We start from the raw sequence: 18,684 nt of genomic DNA, 5'->3' as shown, positions 1-18,684 counted from the left end.
AAGCATGTGGCTCCCAGTTGTGCTGCAAGCATTTGGCTCTCAGTTGTGCTGCAAGCATTTGGCTCCCAGTTGTGCTGCAAGCATGTGGCTCCCAGTTGTGCTGCAAGCATGTGGCTCCCAGCTGTGCTGCAAGCATGTGGCTCCCAGTTGTGCTGCAAGCATTTGGCTCCCAGTTGTGCTGCAAGCATTTGGCTCCCAGTTGTGCTGCAAGCATGTGGCTCCCAGTTGTGCTGCAAGCATGTGGCTCCCAGTTGTGCTGCAAGCATTTGGCTCTCAGTTCTGCTGCAAGCATTTGGCTCTCAGTTCTGCTGCAAGCATTTGGCTCTCAGTTGTGCTGCAAGCATGTGGCTCCCAGTTGTGCTGCAAGCATGTGGCTCCCAGTTGTGCTGCAAGCATTTGGCTCTCAGTTCTGCTGCAAGCATTTGGCTCTCAGTTGTGCTTCAATCATCTGGCTCCCAGTTGTGACATGGCCCTATTGATTTCCTTGGCCAGGTTTGACAGGAGGTGGAGCCTGTCAGCTCAGCATGTTGTGTTAAAATTGCCATGACCATGATGCCAAGCGGAGCAAATAAATAGCCTCCTCCAATTGTTGTTTAGCCTTTAGGTGGGCATCCGGAGAAGGGGGGTAAAATCACGCCTCAACAACCCTTTTTCACCACCCACCCAGCCACCCGTGTGAAAGAGGCCTTACTGCCCCTGACAGTCCACCTGAAGAAGATCATGCAGCCGCTCAGGGCTGTACACATACCAGCAAAGCATCGCGGGCGCAGAAAAAATAAAATGGCATGTCGCCGTCAAATGCGTCCTATTCAAGTGAATTGGGCCACGATGCAACTGCCCCGCATGCGTGTGCAATGCATGCGGCTGTGTGCTTTTAGTGATTGAAACAGGTAGTGAGGATGCACCATAATACCCCCCTCACTGCCTTTAAAATTACCTCTGAAAAGCGATTCACCATGGATCCCTCTTCAGAGGGTGCCCCTTGTGTAAATGAGCTCTTATGTTGTGAACAGATCATATGGGTAATAATTGCCCATGTGTTGAGCTTATATAAATCTATGCAGATCGATGGGACGCAGTGTGAACGAGCCCTAATATGATATATAGATAAATATATATGAACATTGTTTAATCTTGCCAACTTTTAGCCTCCATGTCATACACCCAGGCACTCAGTAATCAGTAGATGTGTGTGGGATCCTCATATGCAGTCACAGAGCCTCCTGATAGACAGGAAAAGCAGAAAAACCAGAACTGTCACCCTGAGCCCCTCCCCTCCCCCCCCTGTCCCTGGGTGTCACAATCCAGGGCAGCTCTCTGTGCAGAGGGAAGGGGAGGAGCTCTCCTGGTCTACCTGGCTGTACCTGGGCTGCTGACGTCACACAGGTGCAGGAAGGAGGAAGAGGAGGCAGAGGAAGATCTCAGCCATACATGATCTGACTGCACAAGATCCCCCAACTCACTTCCTACAAGTCATCATCACCCTGCACTGACAGCCCTTCCTCCCTGATCACCATGTCTGCCTCTGCTGTGTTTGTCCTGGATCTCAAGGGGAAGGTGAGTGTGCAAGGGGGCTGGGGGAGGGGCACCCTTCACTGAGACTACCACTCCCATCATCCCCTCCAGGAGCATGCTGGGAGAGATCACAATCTGGGGGGGGGTCGCTATGTATCACTGTGTTTTACAGCTGAGTGTTTCTGCAGTGGTGACAATGTTTAAATGACCGGTGACAGTTTGCTGATTAATCCAATCCAAATGCTGATACATGTTATTCCCTTCTACTTTATATACACTTTGCATTCAAACTCTGCAAAACTTTTTTTTTTTTTTTTTTTCAAAGCAAAATCGGTAGAAAGGCAAAAGGTGTTTTTTTTTTTATTTTTTTTTTATTTTGTGTATAAAGGCTCGTTCACATGTGCTTTTGCTCTCTGAAAAGCGATCCACATTCAGATCACACTTCATAGAGCGATTCACAATCAGATCACTGATTGAAAGCATTTGTGGGGCCGCTCTGCGTAACACCAGCCGAACACCACACATTCAAGTTAATGGGAGAGGGGGAGGGGTGAGCCCCTGTGCGATGTAGGTTGCCGCGTGAGCCCCTGTGCGGTGTTTTGTTTTGCCGCGTGAGCCCCTGTGCGATGTAGGTTGCCGCGTGAGCCCCCTGTGCGGTGTTTTGTTTTGCCGCGTGAGCCCCCTGTGCGGTGTTTTGTTTTGCCGCGTGAGCCCCCTGTGCGGTGTTTTGTTTTGCCGCGTGAGCCCCTGTGCGATGTAGGTTGCCGCGTGAGCCCCTGTGCGGTGTTTTGTTTTGCCGCGTGAGCCCCTGTGCGATGTAGGTTGCCGCGTGAGCCCCCTGTGCGGTGTTTTGTTTTGCCGCGTGAGCCCCTGTGCGGTGTAGGTTGCTGCGTGAGCCCCTGTGCGGCATTTTGTTTTGTTGCGTGAGCTCCTGTGCGGTGTAGGTTGCTGCCTGAGCCCCTGTGCGGTGTTTTGTTTTGTCGCGTGAGCCCCCCGTGCGGTGTAGGTTGGCGCGTGAGCCCCCGTGCGGTGTAGGTTGGCGCGTGAGCCCCCGTGCGGTGTAGGTTGGCGCGTGAGCCCCCGTGCGGTGTAGGTTGGCGCGTGAGCCCCCGTGCGGTGTAGGTTGGCGCGTGAGCCCCCGTGCGGTGTAGGTTGGCGCGTGAGCCCCCGTGCGGTGTAGGTTGGCGCGTGAGCCCCCGTGCGGTGTAGGTTGGCGCGTGAGCCCCCGTGCGGTGTAGGTTGGCGCGTGAGCCCCCGTGCGGTGTAGGTTGGCGCGTGAGCCCCCTGTGCGGTGTTTTGTTGCGTGAGCCCCTCTGCAGTGTTTTTTGTTGCGTGAGCCCCTCTGCCGTGTTTTGTTTTGCCGCTTGAGTCCCTCTGCAGTGTAGGTTGTCGCGTGCTAGTGCGGGATTTAAGGGTTAAAGCAGGCACCTGTCAAATGCTCTCTGAAGAGAAATCTTAATGAAAATCACTCTTCAGAGAGCTTTTGACAGTTGCCTGCTTTAACCCCTTGAATCCCACACTAGTGTGGCACAACTGCGTGCATTGCAGAGCGGCCCCTATGGGTGGCATTCCGCTAGTGCTACGCCTGCTGAGAGAACCAGGAGGTATAATAACTGTCAGCCATGAAGCAAAGCTAAAGGGGGCAATGGTTGGGGGCGGTAAAAGTGCAGCTCCACTCCAGGGTTTTACTGCCTCCCAACCTCGCGTGTGGGTTGTAACCCCATCCAGGTTTTTTGCCATCAGTCATAAGTATCTCATTATGAAGAGATTCCTCTTCAGTTCCTGTTTCATAGTCAAAACAGGAAGAGGAAATCCCTCCTAAGTGAGGGGAATCCCTGGTTGTCACCAGAACTGGTGTCCCCATTGGAAGATTTCCTCTCTCTTCCTGTTCTTGTGATCATTCATAATTAGGGATTTTTTTTAATTTCACCTATAACTGTAAACAGGAGAAATCTGCCTAATGGTGGTCAGACATGCTTTTTTTTATATATCCAATCGATCAGCAACTTGAAAAATTTAAATAATTATATGTGAACTGGGATTTAAAGGAGAATTATACAAAAAAAACTGCTTAGGTAAACCCACAAGTGCTTTTTTTAAATTTTTTTTACCACTATTATTCCTTTTATATTGGCTTTTGAAAATGACAAAGGCAGTGATTTAGAATTTGGATGAAAGGTTTAGCTCTGGGAAACACTTTTTTAAAGATAAAAAGTGCATTTTATATACAACTATATAGATCAGACCAAAACAAGGGACAAATATGAGCCCCTGTGCGGTGTTTTGTTTTGCCGCGTGAGCCCCTGTGCGATGTAGGTTGCCGCGTGAGCCCCCTGTGCGGTGTTTTGTTTTGTCGCGTGAGCCCCCGTGCGGTGTAGGTTGGCGCGTGAGCCCCCGTGCGGTGTAGGTTGGCGCGTGAGCCCCCGTGCGGTGTAGGATGGCGCGTGAGCCCCCGTGCGGTGTAGGATGGCGCGTGAGCCCCTGTGCGGTGTTTTGTTTTGCCGCGTGAGCCCCTGTGCGATGTAGGTTGCCGCGTGAGCCCCCTGTGCGGTGTTTTGTTTTGCTGCGTGAGCCCCTGTGCGATGTAGGTTGCCGCGTGAGCCCCTGTGCGATGTAGGTTGCCGCGTGAGCCCCTGTGCGGTGTTTTGTTTTGCCGCGTGAGCCCCTGTGCGATGTAGGTTGCCGCGTGAGCCCCCTGTGCGGTGTTTTGTTTTGCCGCGTGAGCCCCTGTGCGGTGTAGGTTGCTGCGTGAGCCCCTGTGCGGCATTTTGTTTTGTTGCGTGAGCTCCTGTGCGGTGTAGGTTGCTGCCTGAGCCCCTGTGCGGTGTTTTGTCGCGTGAGCCCCCGTGCGGTGTAGGTTGGCGCGTGAGCCCCCGTGCGGTGTAGGTTGGCGCGTGAGCCCCCGTGCGGTGTAGGTTGGCGCGTGAGCCCCCGTGCGGTGTAGGTTGGCGCGTGAGCCCCCGTGCGGTGTTTTGTTGCGTGAGCCCCTCTGCAGTGTTTTTTGTTGCGTGAGCCCCTCTGCCGTGTTTTTTGTTGCGTGAGCCCCTCTGCCGTGTTTTGTTTTGCCGCTTGAGTCCCTCTGCAGTGTAGGTTGTCGCGTGCTAGTGCGGGATTTAAGGGTTAAAGCAGGCACCTGTCAAATGCTCTCTGAAGAGAAATCTTAATGAAAATCACTCTTCAGAGAGCTTTTGACAGTTGCCTGCTTTAACCCCTTGAATCCCACACTAGTGTGGCACAACTGCGTGCATTGCAGAGCGGCCCCTATGGGTGGCATTCCGCTAGTGCTACGCCTGCTGAGAGAACCAGGATGTATAATAACTGTCAGCCATGAAGCAAAGCTAAAGGGGGCAATGGTTGGGGGCGGTAAAAGTGCAGCTCCACTCCAGGGTTTTACTGCCTCCCAACCTCGCGTGTGGGTTGTAACCCCATCCAGGTTTTTTGCCATCAGTCATAAGTATCTCATTATGAAGAGATTCCTCTTCAGTTCCTGTTTCTTTTTTTTTTTTATTATAAACAATTTATTGAAAAGAATAAAAAAACGCACATTAACAAGTGATGGCAATATAGTACAGTCAACAGACATAAGTACAAATAACAGTGTACATCCAAAATAACCACAAACTGTATCAGGGCGCAGAGAGATGCCATCTGCGGAAGATACTAAAAAATAAACAAAGCAAAAGTGACCCAGCCTCGTACAATACATGGCCAAAAATTCAGTATATTATTGCAAATACAGAGGGCCACTGCGGCGTAGATTAACATCCCCGCCGCATGGGCCGAAACCAATGCGTTACGGGGTTCAGTGCAATCATATGGGGTATTGGGAATCAGGGGGTAAGGGAGTACTGATGAAGGGAGAGAATTCCGACCCCTCAAACATGGGAAGTGAGGATGAGGGCAGTCAGGAGGCATGAGAATGAATGTCCTGGATGGGGCACCTCCGAATCGGACACCCCCAAGGGGAACTCACTGTGTCCAGGGCCGGGGGCGCACCACCCATACATGTAGATAGACCGCCCAACGCTGCACATGGGTACGGTAGGCAACAGGAGGTAGGGGAGAGGGGGGTCACAGGGAGAGCAGGTGGGGGTGGAGGACGCCGAGAGCGTCATGAGACAGTGGGGGAAGAGAGCAATAGCATAAGAAGAGGGGATAGAGAGAGCACACTAGGTAGGGAGAGTAGAAGGGGGATAGAAAATGGAGAAAGGAGGAGAAGAGGAGTGCGGGCGCACTCCCCCGCAAGACGACCGGGAAGCAAGTGGGGTGTGGCGAGCTAACGACAGACTATGTATTCATCAGGCGACGGTGGTCATCCGATGCAGCAAAGTCGATCCACGGGGCCCAAATGTCATAAAATTTGGAGGGAGTGTCAAGAGCTTGAAACGTGAGATCTTCCATACGGGCGATCCTTCCAACCCTCCGCAGCCAATCAGCTACAGTGGGTGGGGAGGGAGACAGCCATAGGCACGGGATGCACATGTTGGCGGCAGAGATTAAATGAAAGACCAGAGACCTCCTGTACGTCCGCTGAGGGAGGGAGGAATGATGGAGGAGGAATTGTGCCGGGCTGAAATCCGGCGTATAAGTAGTGATACGAGTTATGAGGGCATGTATCGCCTTCCAAAAGGGCTGGATCCGCGGGCAGTCCCACCAGATATGTAGGAGAGATCCTGTATGGAGGCGGCAACGCCAGCAAAGGGAGGGAAGGTCCGCCGACATTTTATGCAAAAGCTCAGGAGTCCTGTACCAGTGTGCGAAGATTTTAAAGCCAGTCTCCTGTGTGAGGACGTTCCTGGAACCCTTGTGAATGTGAAAGAAGATTCGCTCCCAATCATCATCCGACAAAGTTTTGGCGGTGATCTCCTCCCACTTAGCCCGTAAACGGACGAGGCGAGGCGGAAGTTTCAAAGAGATGAGGGAGTATAGTAGGGAAATAAGATGCCGTTGCGGGTCCGACGATCTGCATAGGGTCTCAAAGGGGGTGAGATCCCTAGACCAGCAGGAGACATCAGGGGTATGTAGGAAAAAGTCTCTGAGCTGCAAGTGATTGAAGAAGCGAAGCTGAAAGTCCGGGTATTTCTGTGCCCAATCATGGAGAGAGAGCAGTGAGCCCGCTTGAAAGCAGTGTTCGGCCCTGCATGGAGCGTCGGAGGCAGAACCCTGCGGGGGGATGTAGGAGAGGCCCGGAGGGAAGTCCGGATTTTGAACAAGGGGTACCATAGGGCCAGGCGAGGATGCCAGGCGCAAGGTCTTGCACAGCTTGCGAAAGATTACGATCGTGGGGTTGATGGTCGGGTGCTTGTAGCACACCGTCGGAAAGGAAGGCGTCGAGATCCAGGGCAGGTGTTGAACAGGGATGGGGGAGAAAGAGTCTTCCAACGCGACCCAAGCTTTGACATGATGATGTTTGTGCCAGTCCACCACCCTTGCCAGGTGGCAGGACCAATAGTATCTCTGAAGGTGCGGCAATCCCAGGCCACCCATCTCCTTCGGGGCAGTCAAGACGTCCCAAGACAGCCTGGGGCGTCTCGAGCGCCAGATAAAGGATGTGCATGCGGAGCGATACGAACGAAAAAACGCTGGAGGGAGCTTTAAGGGGACGGCTTGCATAGTGTAGAGAAGCCTAGGAAGAACATTCATTTTGACCACTGCAATCCTGCCGAACCAGGAGAAGGAGCCAGATTCCCATTTAGAGAGGTCTGCTTTTATAGACTGCAACAGTGGCAGGTAGTTGCGTGAGTAAAGGTCAGCAAGAGTTGAAGGGATTTGGATGCCTAGGTATGTGATAGCAGAGGGTTCCCAGCGGAAAGGGAAGTTGTCCTTGCAGAACTGTACTTTGCATGGCGGGAGGGATATATTCAGGGACTCTGATTTTGCGTAATTAATTTTGAGGTTGGATAAGAGACGAAAGGCGTCAAGGTCCCGGAGAAGGTTAGGTAAAGAGATTGCAGGGTTCGTCAAAAACAGCAACACATCGTCGGCGAAGGCCGCTAGCTTATAGGTTTTATGGGCTATAGTTATACCGTTTATATCAGGATTAGAGTTAATGCGGCGGAGGAGGGGCTCAAGGGTAATGATGTATATCAATGGGGAAAGGGGGCAACCCTGTCGGGTCCCATTCGACACGGAGAAGGCGTCCGACAGGCCCCCGTTGACCTGTACCCTAGCCGAGGGCGACGAGTAAAGAGCCCGTATAAAGTTCAACATGCGACCAGCGATGCCCAGAGACTCCAATACTGCAGTCATGTAGTCCCAGGCAACCCTGTCGAACGCCTTCTCCGCGTCGAGCGAGAGGAAGAAACCAGGCGTGCCAGAGGAAGTCATCCAATGGTGGATGTTGAGTGCCTTGAGAGTGTTATCCCGGGCCTCGCGGCCGGGGACAAAACCCACCTGGTCGAGCGAGATGACATCCGGAATGTGGGGTAGCAGGCGGTTCGCCAGTACCTTGGCGTAAAGTTTGATGTCAACGTTGAGGAGGGAAATTGGCCTGTAATTGGAGACCAGGGACGGGTCCTTGCCGGGTTTAGGAATGACGGTAATGTGAGCTTCCAAGTAGTCTGGGTGCAAAGTAGGGGAATCAGAGAAGGAGTTGAAAGCCGCAAGCATTGGGGAGGACAGGATATCCCCGAAGGTCCGGTAGTATCCCACCGTCAAGCCATCCGGGCCCGGACACTTCCCCGGTTTAAGTTGTTTGAGTGCAGAGTGCAGTTCGGGGGAGGAGATGGGCGCATCAAACTCCGCCAAGGCTTCCGGTGAAAGGGGAGGGGGGGAATATTTCTGCAAGAATGCCTTAATATGTGCTGTTCTGTCTGCAGGGGGGACTTCAGGGTCTGGGATATCCAGGTTGTATAACGCACGGTAATACGTAAGGAACTGTTGAGCGATAGCACTGGTGGAGGTGACCTTCCCGCCACGCGGGTCCGTGATCGAGTGGATCGTCCTTGCCGCCCGTCGAGTTTGAAGCGCTCTGGCCAGAAATTTGCCCGATTTGTTACCATAGTCATAAAACAGACGTTGCTGTAAAGCGAATTTACGTTGCGTTATAAAGCCCAATTCTGTGAGGAGGTCTTGTCGGGTTTGAGTCAGTTCAGTCAGAGTGTGTGCGGCTAGAGTGAGCTTGTGCGCGCGTTCCAGGGAATAGATGCGGTTAGTGAGGGTAGCAATATGAGCCCGTCGTTCCTTGTTGCGTTTCGCAGCCATGGCAATAAAAAACGCCCCTAATGGTGCACTTATGGGCCGCCCACAACGTAGCAGGGGTCACATCAGGCGTGGCGTTATGGGCAAAATACTCTCGCAGAGCAGAGGTCAGTTCCGCGATATATACCGGGTCGGTCAATAGGGAGTTGTCCAGGCGCCAGGAGCGGGAGCGACCAGGGTCGGGCCGTAGGGAGAGGGAGATGGTGATAGGGTGGTGGTCAGACAGAAACATAGGATCAATGGACGCAGAGCGCAAAGAAGAGAGGGCAGCCTGGGAAAGAAAGAGATAATCAATCCTGGAGTATTTATTATGGGGGTGCGAGAAGTACGTGAAGTCCTTGGTGTCCGGGTGCAACGTCCTCCAAGCGTCATGAAGCAGAAGGTCTCTAAGGAGAGTCTTAATTGCTCGCAAGGCGGAGTACGGTAAGGAGGAGGAGCCCGAGGAAACATCCAGGAGGGGGGAGAGGGCTACGTTGAAATCCCCACCCACTACTAAAGTGCCCGCCTGAAATTCGGTCAAGCGAAGAAGCGTTGCCCGGAAAAAGGGTACGGGGCGTTTGTTTGGGGCGTAAATGTTCGCTAGCGTAAAGAGTTGACCACGTATGGTGCCCTTAAGGAAAAGAAAGCGTCCCTCTTGGTCTGAGACAGAATCTTGTAGAGTCCACGGACAGTTTTTAGAGACCAGTATAGAAACTCCCTTAGACTTAGAAACGCTGGACGTTGAGTGATAAACCGTCGGGAAGGAGCGATCGTAAAAGCGGGGAGTTTTATCCGAGCGGAAATGGGTTTCTTGCAGAAACACCACATCCGCCTTAGCCTGACGCGCATAAAGCAAAAGCTTAGATCTACGCTCGGGAACGTTCAAGCCCCTGACATTAAGGGAAAGGATTTTCAAAAGTGGGTCCGGCGCATGCATCCCGGGGGAGTGCGCCACACGCCCCTTAGAGGAGGCAGGCATGGTGGTCAGCTTAGAGGAGAGAGAAATAGGGAGGGGAGAGGGGGAGAGGGCAGAGAGGAGGAAGAGCAGAGGAAGAGGAAAAGAAAGAAAGAAGGGTGCGGGGGATGAGAAGGAGAAGGAAGGTTAAGTCGGGGAGGAGGGGGCAAGGGGGAGGAAAGGCTGTGGGAACAATCCGGTGGCAGGAGGTCCTGCCTACCTGTCAAGCACGGAAACAACAATGGGGGAGGTAGTGTTTAAGTGCAATGAGTGCCGTTAAGCTGACAATTGTAGTCAACCGTAACACACTAGGGGGGTTGGATAAAACCTAACCTGGAGGGCACACGTGAGATCCCGTTTCCACACTCGGGTGGGAGAGAGGAAAAAAAAAAGGGAAACAGGAGAAACGCGGGTAGAAACAGGAACCAACTGACTGTGTGCCCCGCCGACGGACAAAGAAGAGGGGATGCAAAAAGGGGAGAGACATTAACGATGAACAAGATGCAAATGCCCACAGGGATAGGGGAAGGAGTCCCGTATAATCAGTGCAACAGTATAAACCTGGCATGGGGTAAACTAGAGAACCGTTGTGGTGTATAACACATACCATGAAAAGTAGCCGGTCACTCACGTGCCTCCGGGGTCACTGGTGTCACCCACCACAAGGCCAGGAGCGAGTTAGCAAAACATAACCAAAATCTGGAGGCCCCTGGATGGGGCATGGCAGGACCACCCCCCCCGATGGACGTCCGTCACCAGGGAGGGTGGGCCCCCCACTACTTACAACATTAGCATTGTAAGGTCACTAAAACATAGACACATATTATGAAGTCCATCCTCCAAGCATATATCACACAAGAGAGGTCCGGTCGACTCCCCGGGGGCGGAAGGGATCCGCCCGGAACAGGCAAATCCCCCCCTGCACGACCCCGGGCAGCCCACCCGACCCCCCAAGCTAGCATTATCCAGGGAAATATCAACACATTACGATAAACATTGAATTAGGCAACATTGCTATTGTCAACAGCGCCACCACATCCCGCGGACCACCTGAATAGGGTATACCTGGCATGTCCGATAGAAACCGAAAACCCAAAATCCAAAATCCAAAAGCCAACCCTCCCCAACCCAACCCCCACCCAGTGCAAAAGTAATCCGGTCCATATAAAGCACCGCAGCAGTCGGGAAGCCTGCAAGGTCCATAACCACTAGGCTGTGGTAACCGGGGGGGCGGGGTAGCAAAAGGAAGTCCAACAGAGGTAAAGCGACCATTAGTCAGCAAATAGCATGAACAGGCAGGGCACATAAAGGGTCTACGTTGCTGCGGATGCCAAGAGGCGAGATCTAAGCGGCAATATGCCAGTGCCTTGGGGGGGGGGAGGACTAGGGAGGGGGAGGCTGGCCGCCCGACCCTGGCAAGCATGGGTGGGCATACATCTGCGTTCAACGGTCAGGAGGGCAGGACAGTTAGAATACAGGGGCGCTGGACAATACATAAGCATTGAGTCAATGAGCAGTCCGAGGATGTTCATAAGGCACATCGGCTAGGCATGTGGAGTGGAGGTAGGACGGATCATAGCCAGCCAAAACATGGGACGAGGAAACAAATAAACGTGGGCTCCATGGATAAAGGGGGAGAGTGGCCAGTCCAGTGAACTACGGGAGAACAAGGAGTGGGCAAGGGAGCATATAACGTGAAAAACAGTGATACTTGCCAGACGATCATTGGTGTCCCGACCATCAGTCACCTTGACGAGGCTTCCTTTGCTTGGGAGGTTTTGTGGGACTCGCCGCCAATGGTGGTATCTGCAGAGCTGCGAGGGGCCTGAGTGGTGAGGGTGAACGAGGACGCCTGAAACGAGAATCATGGGCCTCCATAGGTTCCTCTCTGGGCGTTGGTGCTGCTGGCGGACCCCCACGGAATGCAGCGTACCAGTTAGGGACATCAATCAGCGGGAGCCCCATGGCGGCACAGAAGTGTGGGAGTTCCTCCGGGACCCTCAGGAGAGCCGTACGGCCTTGCGCGGTGGCTGACAAGCAAAAAGGAAACTTCCATTTATATGGTATCCCCTTCAGCCTCAAGGCTTCCAGCAGAGGGCGCAGATCTCTGCGGTGCTGCAAGGTTATGCTGGAGAGGTCTTGATAGATGTGAATAACAGCACCCTCATGTTCCAAATTGGCCCTGTTCCTGGCCTTTCGCAAGATCTCCTCTTTTAATTTGTAATCCACTAGGCAGCAGACCACGTCCCTGGGAGGGTCGCCATCCCTGCCCCTGGGGCGCAGCGCACGATGTATCCGCTCCATGTCTATGGGGGATTGCATGGGGCGATCAAGGAGGGTATTAAAAATACCTGTGACAGCAGGGGCGACCATGTCGGGTTCCACAGATTCGGGGAGACCACGTACCCGCAGATTGTGACGTCTACCCCGATTGTCCAAGTCCTCCATATGCCGTTGAAGCTCCCTAAGCTGCAGGGAGTGAGAATCCACCGCACGTGTGACAGACCGTAGCACTCTGTCATGCTGTGCTGTGACAGTTTCCATGCCCTGCACTCGGCCGGTCAGGCTTCTCATCTCCTCCCTCAGGTCATGGATCGCAGAGCCCAGCGTGTCCTTAATGTCGGCTGCGATCATCCGGAGGTCTGCCATCGTCACCGAGGGAGGAGGGGGGGTCGGCATAGCGGGTGGATCGGTGCCCGAGGCTGTAGCCGCAGCATAGGAGCGAGCAGGCTGCGAAGTTTGTGTGGAGGAGGGCGCCACGCTGCCTGTGAGCGCCATGTTTGTCCCCTGGGTCCGGAACATTTCAGGGATGCTTTGGCTCAGCTGAGCCCCTGTGTCCCTCGGGGAACGTGATCGGGTGGCAGAGGAAGCCCGGGAGGTGGATCCCATCGTTGTCGGGCAGTGAAGCACCCGGGTCTCTCCAGCTTATGGATGCTGTTGTCCGTGTCGGCGGGAGCGCAGGGATCAGGCAGCCATCTCCATGCGAGGTCAGACCACGCCCCTTCAGTTCCTGTTTCATAGTCAAAACAGGAAGAGGAAATCCCTCCTAAGTGAGGGGAATCCCTGGTTGTCACCAGAACTGGTGTCCCCATTGGAAGATTTCCTCTCTCTTCCTGTTCTTGTGATCATTCATAATTAGGGATTTTTTTTAATTTCACCTATAACTGTAAACAGGAGAAATCTGCCTAATGGTGGTCAGACATGCTTTTTTTTATATATCCAATCGATCAGCAACTTGAAAAATTTAAATAATTATATGTGAACTGGGATTTAAAGGAGAATTATACAAAAAAAACTGCTTAGGTAAACCCACAAGTGCTTTTTTTAAATTTTTTTTACCACTATTATTCCTTTTATATTGGCTTTTGAAAATGACAAAGGCAGTGATTTAGAATTTGGATGAAAGGTTTAGCTCTGGGAAACACTTTTTTAAAGATAAAAAGTGCATTTTATATACAACTATATAGATCAGACCAAAACAAGGGACAAATATGGAGGAAAGAGGGACTTTGTCCCAAATCAGGGACAGTCCCTCGAAATCAGGGACAGTTGGGAGCTATGGTCTTTCTATAGGGGGTAGGAATTCTAAATCTGGCCTTCATACTAAGATTTGCTGAGGACGTTACTGGCTGAGCGGAAACATCGAAGTTGTGGTGGAAATATCAGATGGTGACATCTGTGGTGAAGTCCATTTCCTTGCAAGAATCCACAAAGCTTAAAGTGACAGTAAAAAAATATTCTATTGAAGTATTGTATTCTCAATAAAGCCCCTTCTATTGCTCTCAGCCCCCAACCTCGTGATTCCTTTATTTGCAGCTGTGATGGGAATTCCTGTTAGAGGGTGGCTACGTTTATTCTCCATGGTCCCTCTGTATGTAGGACTGTAGCCACCCTCACTTGCTCACTCCTGAGATGGACTAAGCGTTGACTATGGGATGTATTGTGTACATAGAGCAGGGCATGTGACTGCAACTAACGTGCACTGCTTGTTCCAAACAATCAAAGGCGAGAGGGAAAAGGAGAGGCTCAAGTGCTCAGTGACAAGCAGGGAAGTAAGAAAGTATTTCATAAAAAAATAGATTACAGGACTATTAAAGCGGAGCTCCACCCAAAAGGGGAAGCTCCGCTTGTTTGCCCCCCCGCTGCCACATTTGGCACCTTTCAGGGGGAGCGGATACCTGTCAATACCAGGCCCTGGCTCCCACTCACTTGCAGGTAAGATCGCCGCAATCTTTGTGCGGCAATCTACAATTTTTTTCGCACAACCCCCCCTCCCCCCCGCTGCCTTCTGGGAGACACACAAGTCCCATATGACAGCAGGACCAGTGGCAGCTGGTGCTCCATGGGCTGGGGGGGGGGCAGCAGACGGACCGCACCATACTCCCCCCGGACCACACCAGGCCGCACACCATACCCCCCCCCCCCCCCCCAGGACCACAGCAGGACAGGGGCAGGACACAGGGGACAGGACAGAGGACAGGACACAGGGGACAGGACAGAGGAGGGGACAGGACACAGGGGACAGGACCCCCCCACTCACTCACCCTGCCTGGATATCTGCAGCAGCAGGTGGCTTTGGCTTCTTCCCCCCTCAGTCTTCTGCGTCTCCTCCCTCCTCCTCCTTGCCCAATGGCATGGCTTCTCCTTTCGGCCAATCGGAAAATGGATCTCAAGACTCGCTTCCTGATTGGCCAGGAGGAGGATCCGTGTAACAATAGCGAATTTTCATTTGCTATTGTCACACTACTGGGTGGGCTCAGGGTGCAGTGCTCTGCGACCCGAGCCCACCCTTTTTTTCAGCCTATTAGAGCCTCTGGCTCTAATCACATTGCTAAAAAAAAAAAAGCCCCATTGAAGTCCATGCGTCCGGCGCCCCGCATGTAGATTAGGGGGCGGACGCATTGGATAGGGGGGGGGGGCGGCGCCCCTGCATCCCCAATACACCAGCCGCCATTGAGCAGGGCCATTCAGAAAATGCAGCATGACTTGTGCATGCGTAGTGGGAAACAGGCTTGACTTCCTGTTTCCCTTGGTGAAGATGCCGGTGCCTGCTCTCTGAGCCGATTGACAGTTCGGCTGCGGTGCCGACATCGCTGGATCCCTGGACAGGTAAGTGTCTTTATATTAAAAGTCAGCAGCTACTCTACGAACTTTTAATTTTTTTTACAGGCTGGAACCCTTTAAGTATAAGTGTAGGGATTAGTCTTGGAGAATAAGGATATCATTTAGCATCCCTTTAACCATTTTACTGCCACCGACGTATGATATAAATTATATATAAATTTGCATGTGTTGATGTGATTTTTTTGCTCACGTACATTGGCTGGTGCATTTTGGGTGCTATTAAGAATGACAGAATATAGTACATTCTCATGTGCAATGGGCACACATGCAGCTTTGCACACGTTCCTAAGACCATGGATTTGTTAGCGGGAACGTGGGGGACCTGAATGTATGTAATAGCAAAGGGAGTGGAGTGTGCTGGAGGGTGTATTGATGCTGGCGGCTGGGGGATCTATTGTCACTGGAGGTGATCTGATTTTGTGTGAAGGTCTATTGTTGCTAATGGGGGGTACTGTTGTTGCTGGGGGGGGGTCTTTGTTGCTGTTAGGGATTTACTTTTGAGGGAGAGGTCTATTGTTGCTGGTTGCTGGAGGGTCTATTAATGCTGGCTACTGGGGATTTGTTGTTGCTGCTGGGGGAGGGGGGGTCTAATGATGCTGGGGTGAATCTTTTGTTGCTGGGTGTGGTATTTTGTTATGAGTGGTCCATTGTTGCTGTGTGGGTGTCTATTATGTGAGGGATCTATTGTTGTGTGTAGCAGTCTATTGTTGCTGAGGTGGGATCTATTGTTGTGTGTGGGGGGGAGGGTCTATTGCTCCTGGCTGCAGGGGATCTATTTTACTGCTTTTCTTGTTATCATTAACAAATATAATACACATTATTGAGCACCACAAAATGATACTTGGCTCTGTATTCTCTACAAGGGGCGGTACTGGGAGGTGGGTTGGGGGGTGGAACCAAGAAATGCTGCTCAGAGGTGGGAAGGGGGCAGAGAAAAGGGGTGACTCAGAAGGGGGGAGTTCCTGCACTTATTCTCTGAGAAAAAAAAGTACTGCCCACGACACATAAGTGTGAATGGCAGAGGTGGGGGACTCGAGTCACATGATTTGACTTAAGTCAGACTTAAAGTGGAGTTCCACCCTAAATTGATACTTACCTCCATCTTCTCGCTCTGGGTCACCTGAAAAACAAATGGATAATCGCAATTTTTTTTTTTCTTTTTTACTTACCTTGTAGAGAAAATATACTCACCTTACTTCCTTCTTCCTCCCCTCGGCGGCCGCGGTGATTCGTCACTTCCTGGCTTTTGCAATGATTCCTGGGAGCAGGACGTCATCGCTCCCAGGAATCAATGCGCCTGCACCGGCCCCGACGTCAGTTCCGGGGGGCGCGCGCGTCATTCCCTTCTAAAGAGCTTCTGGGCATGCCCAGAAGCTGTGGAGGGATGACGCGCGTGCACCGGAAGTGACGGCGGGGCCGGTGCAGTGCATCGTGGGACCGAAGAAGAAGGAAGAGGACGCCGAAGAGGATCGCGCTGGCTTCAAGCTGTGTGAAGCTGGCTTCACACCTGAGATGGCAGCGCTGGACAATACTTTTTCAAGGTAAGTATTTCTTCTAAAAGGTAAGTGCAACCCGGGACAGATCAGAGGCTAGCCATTGTGGAATGTACTAGCCCTGACTGTCCCGGGGGTATTTTTATTAAAAAAAGTATAACCAGGGTGGAACTCTGCTTTAAGTCACCAGTTTGAGGACTTGAGACTTGCTTGACTAAAATTAATAAAAGACTCGACTTGACTTTGACTTGGTATTCATGACTTGAGACTTGACTTTGACTTGAGACATATGACTCGAAATGACTTTACTTTTTTAAGGTATTAAATATTTGCATTTTCTCAAGATGTGTTAAAGCAAAATGAATGTGCCTGTTATGTTTCTGACACCACAGTCACTTAAAACACCTCAGTGTGTTCTGATTTTTAGGACACTGGCTGTTTAACAATAGAAATACTTAACATGTTTTTAGTGACTGTGGTGTTGAAACATGACCGGATGAAGGATTTTGAGCTGTTTGGGCATTCAAAGTGTTTCTTTATAATGCCAAGAAAAAAGCACTAAGCAGTTTTGTTAATGTTGAAAATAAAACAAAACCTTTCCTGACCACTGACTTTTAACTGATTTAAAGGTGAAAATTGGGGTAGATCAGTATTTTGACTTGATTTGTGACTTGACCAAAATAAATGACTTGACTTGCTTGCTTTTCGCCACAGTAACTTGGGACTTGCTTGAGACTTGAAGGTTAAAACTTGAGACTTGCTTGTGACTTGCCCATGTGTGACTTACTCCCATGTCTGGTGAACGGGGCCTTCTCTTGCCTTGTGCTTTGTTTATTCCTTACTGCAGGGATGTCCAAACTACGGCCCTCCAGCTGTTGCAGAACTACACGTCCCATGAGGCATTGTAAAACTCTGACATTCACAGACATGACTAGGCATGATGAATTGTAGTTCCCGAACAACTGGAGGGCCATAGTTTAGAAACCCCTGCCTTACTGTTATGCACTATTTCCTAGTATACAACAATCTTACTAAAAAATGTTTTGTTTTTTTTTTTCCCATAAATGTTTTATTGAAGCAAAATAATATTAACGAAGATAACAATGTCAGCAATATAACAGTGTTTAACGGCAGATTCAACATAGTCATCAACCTTTGGAACACAGAACATGTAGAGTTGTGACCCCTATTAGGAGGCTCGTGTGGGTCGAGGGTAGAAAGAAAAAAAAATAAACCCGAAGCAGGTGCACTCCACAGCGGTCTATAAAAATATTACTAAAATATTTGTAATAAAAACTTTCTGTAAACTAATTATGAGGCACTCATGCTCATTGAGCAATGCCAGTGCAGTGCATGATGGGATTTGTAGTCTGAGGCTAACAGTGCATATGAAATGACTATCTGTATGCTCCTCAAGCCTAGTTTTTTGGCTACTGCAGTTTAAAAATTTGTGGGGGGGGGGGGGGCAAGAACTGCCACATAAAGTAGAGTTTTGGAGGTCTCTTTATGACAGAATGTCCGTGCGGTTAGCATTAATATTATATTGTACGCTGGCACATGCAAGGGTTGAAAACTGGCAAGGAAACCAAAGGCCTTTGGGGGCCATTCACATAACTGATTAAGGCCTTCTAGCCAGACCAGCATACTTCTGCGGTGGTGTTTTTGATTAAGACGGGCTTTGGTTGGCTGTTATCACACATAAAGCGATTACCTGCAGTTAGGGACGGATGTGCACCCCCCTGGATACAAACTGTTGGCCCCAGGTGTGCACATCTACTAAAGTAGTCTCAGCCCATCATTGATTTGTACTGGCTTGCTGTCCACGACTGATCAGAATCACCTGGCTGTACCGGAACTACGCCTATCTAGGTGTTGTACTGCCGTAACCAGCCTCGTGTATGAGCCCTCATTCTGTTATGGCAGCATAAACTAAAACTCCATTATGACCTGGGGATGGTTACCCTTTATTCCTTTGGTAACACTGACTTGGTCTTGTCTTTTCTGTAGCCCCTCATCGGCCGGAATTATAAAGGCGACATCGATATGATGGAAATCGATCACTTCATGCCGTTGGTGGTCCAGAGGGAGGAAGAAGGGAACTTGACACCACTTCTCGTTCACGGCAAAGTCCACTTTCTATGGATCAAACACAGCAACCTTTATTGTATCCTCATCATGTAACAGTAATACCCGGCTTCCCATCATGGTGTCTGTTAAGTCCATTACAGACGTGTCAAACTCGGGAATCTGGCCCACATGCTGCCTTCTCATTCCTACTCCGTGTCCCTCAGCTTGGGGGACCAAGCTCAAACCAAAAAATGTAATGTCCTACTATTTAGTAGCCCCTGCCTTCCTTCCCAAATGCACACACGTTACCAGTAAATAATAAAAACCCCTTCCAATCCTTACACCCCGGCT

The 18,684-nt window shown here is 51.0% G+C and overlaps 1 protein-coding gene across 1 annotated transcript in view; it reads left to right on the top strand.

Moving 5' to 3' along the window:
- Positions 1-1,508: 1,508 nt before the first annotated feature.
- The window catches only part of AP1M2 (adaptor related protein complex 1 subunit mu 2), a 44,846-nt gene continuing 27,670 nt past the window's right edge, over positions 1,509-18,684 (top strand). Inside the window, exons 1-2 of the mRNA XM_082257193.1 lie at positions 1,509-1,557; positions 18,274-18,430. Coding sequence (XP_082113319.1) covers positions 1,516-1,557; positions 18,274-18,430 — 199 coding nt within the window. The 5' untranslated portion in view covers positions 1,509-1,515. The remainder of the gene's footprint in view (positions 1,558-18,273; positions 18,431-18,684) is intronic.

Source organism: Pelophylax lessonae (assembly GCF_965119305.1).
Source record: "Pelophylax lessonae genome assembly, chromosome: 4".
NCBI lineage: Eukaryota > Metazoa > Chordata > Amphibia > Anura > Ranidae > Pelophylax > Pelophylax lessonae.
Note: the sequence above shows the minus strand (reverse complement) of the source record. Positions and strands in the feature narration are given on the sequence as shown.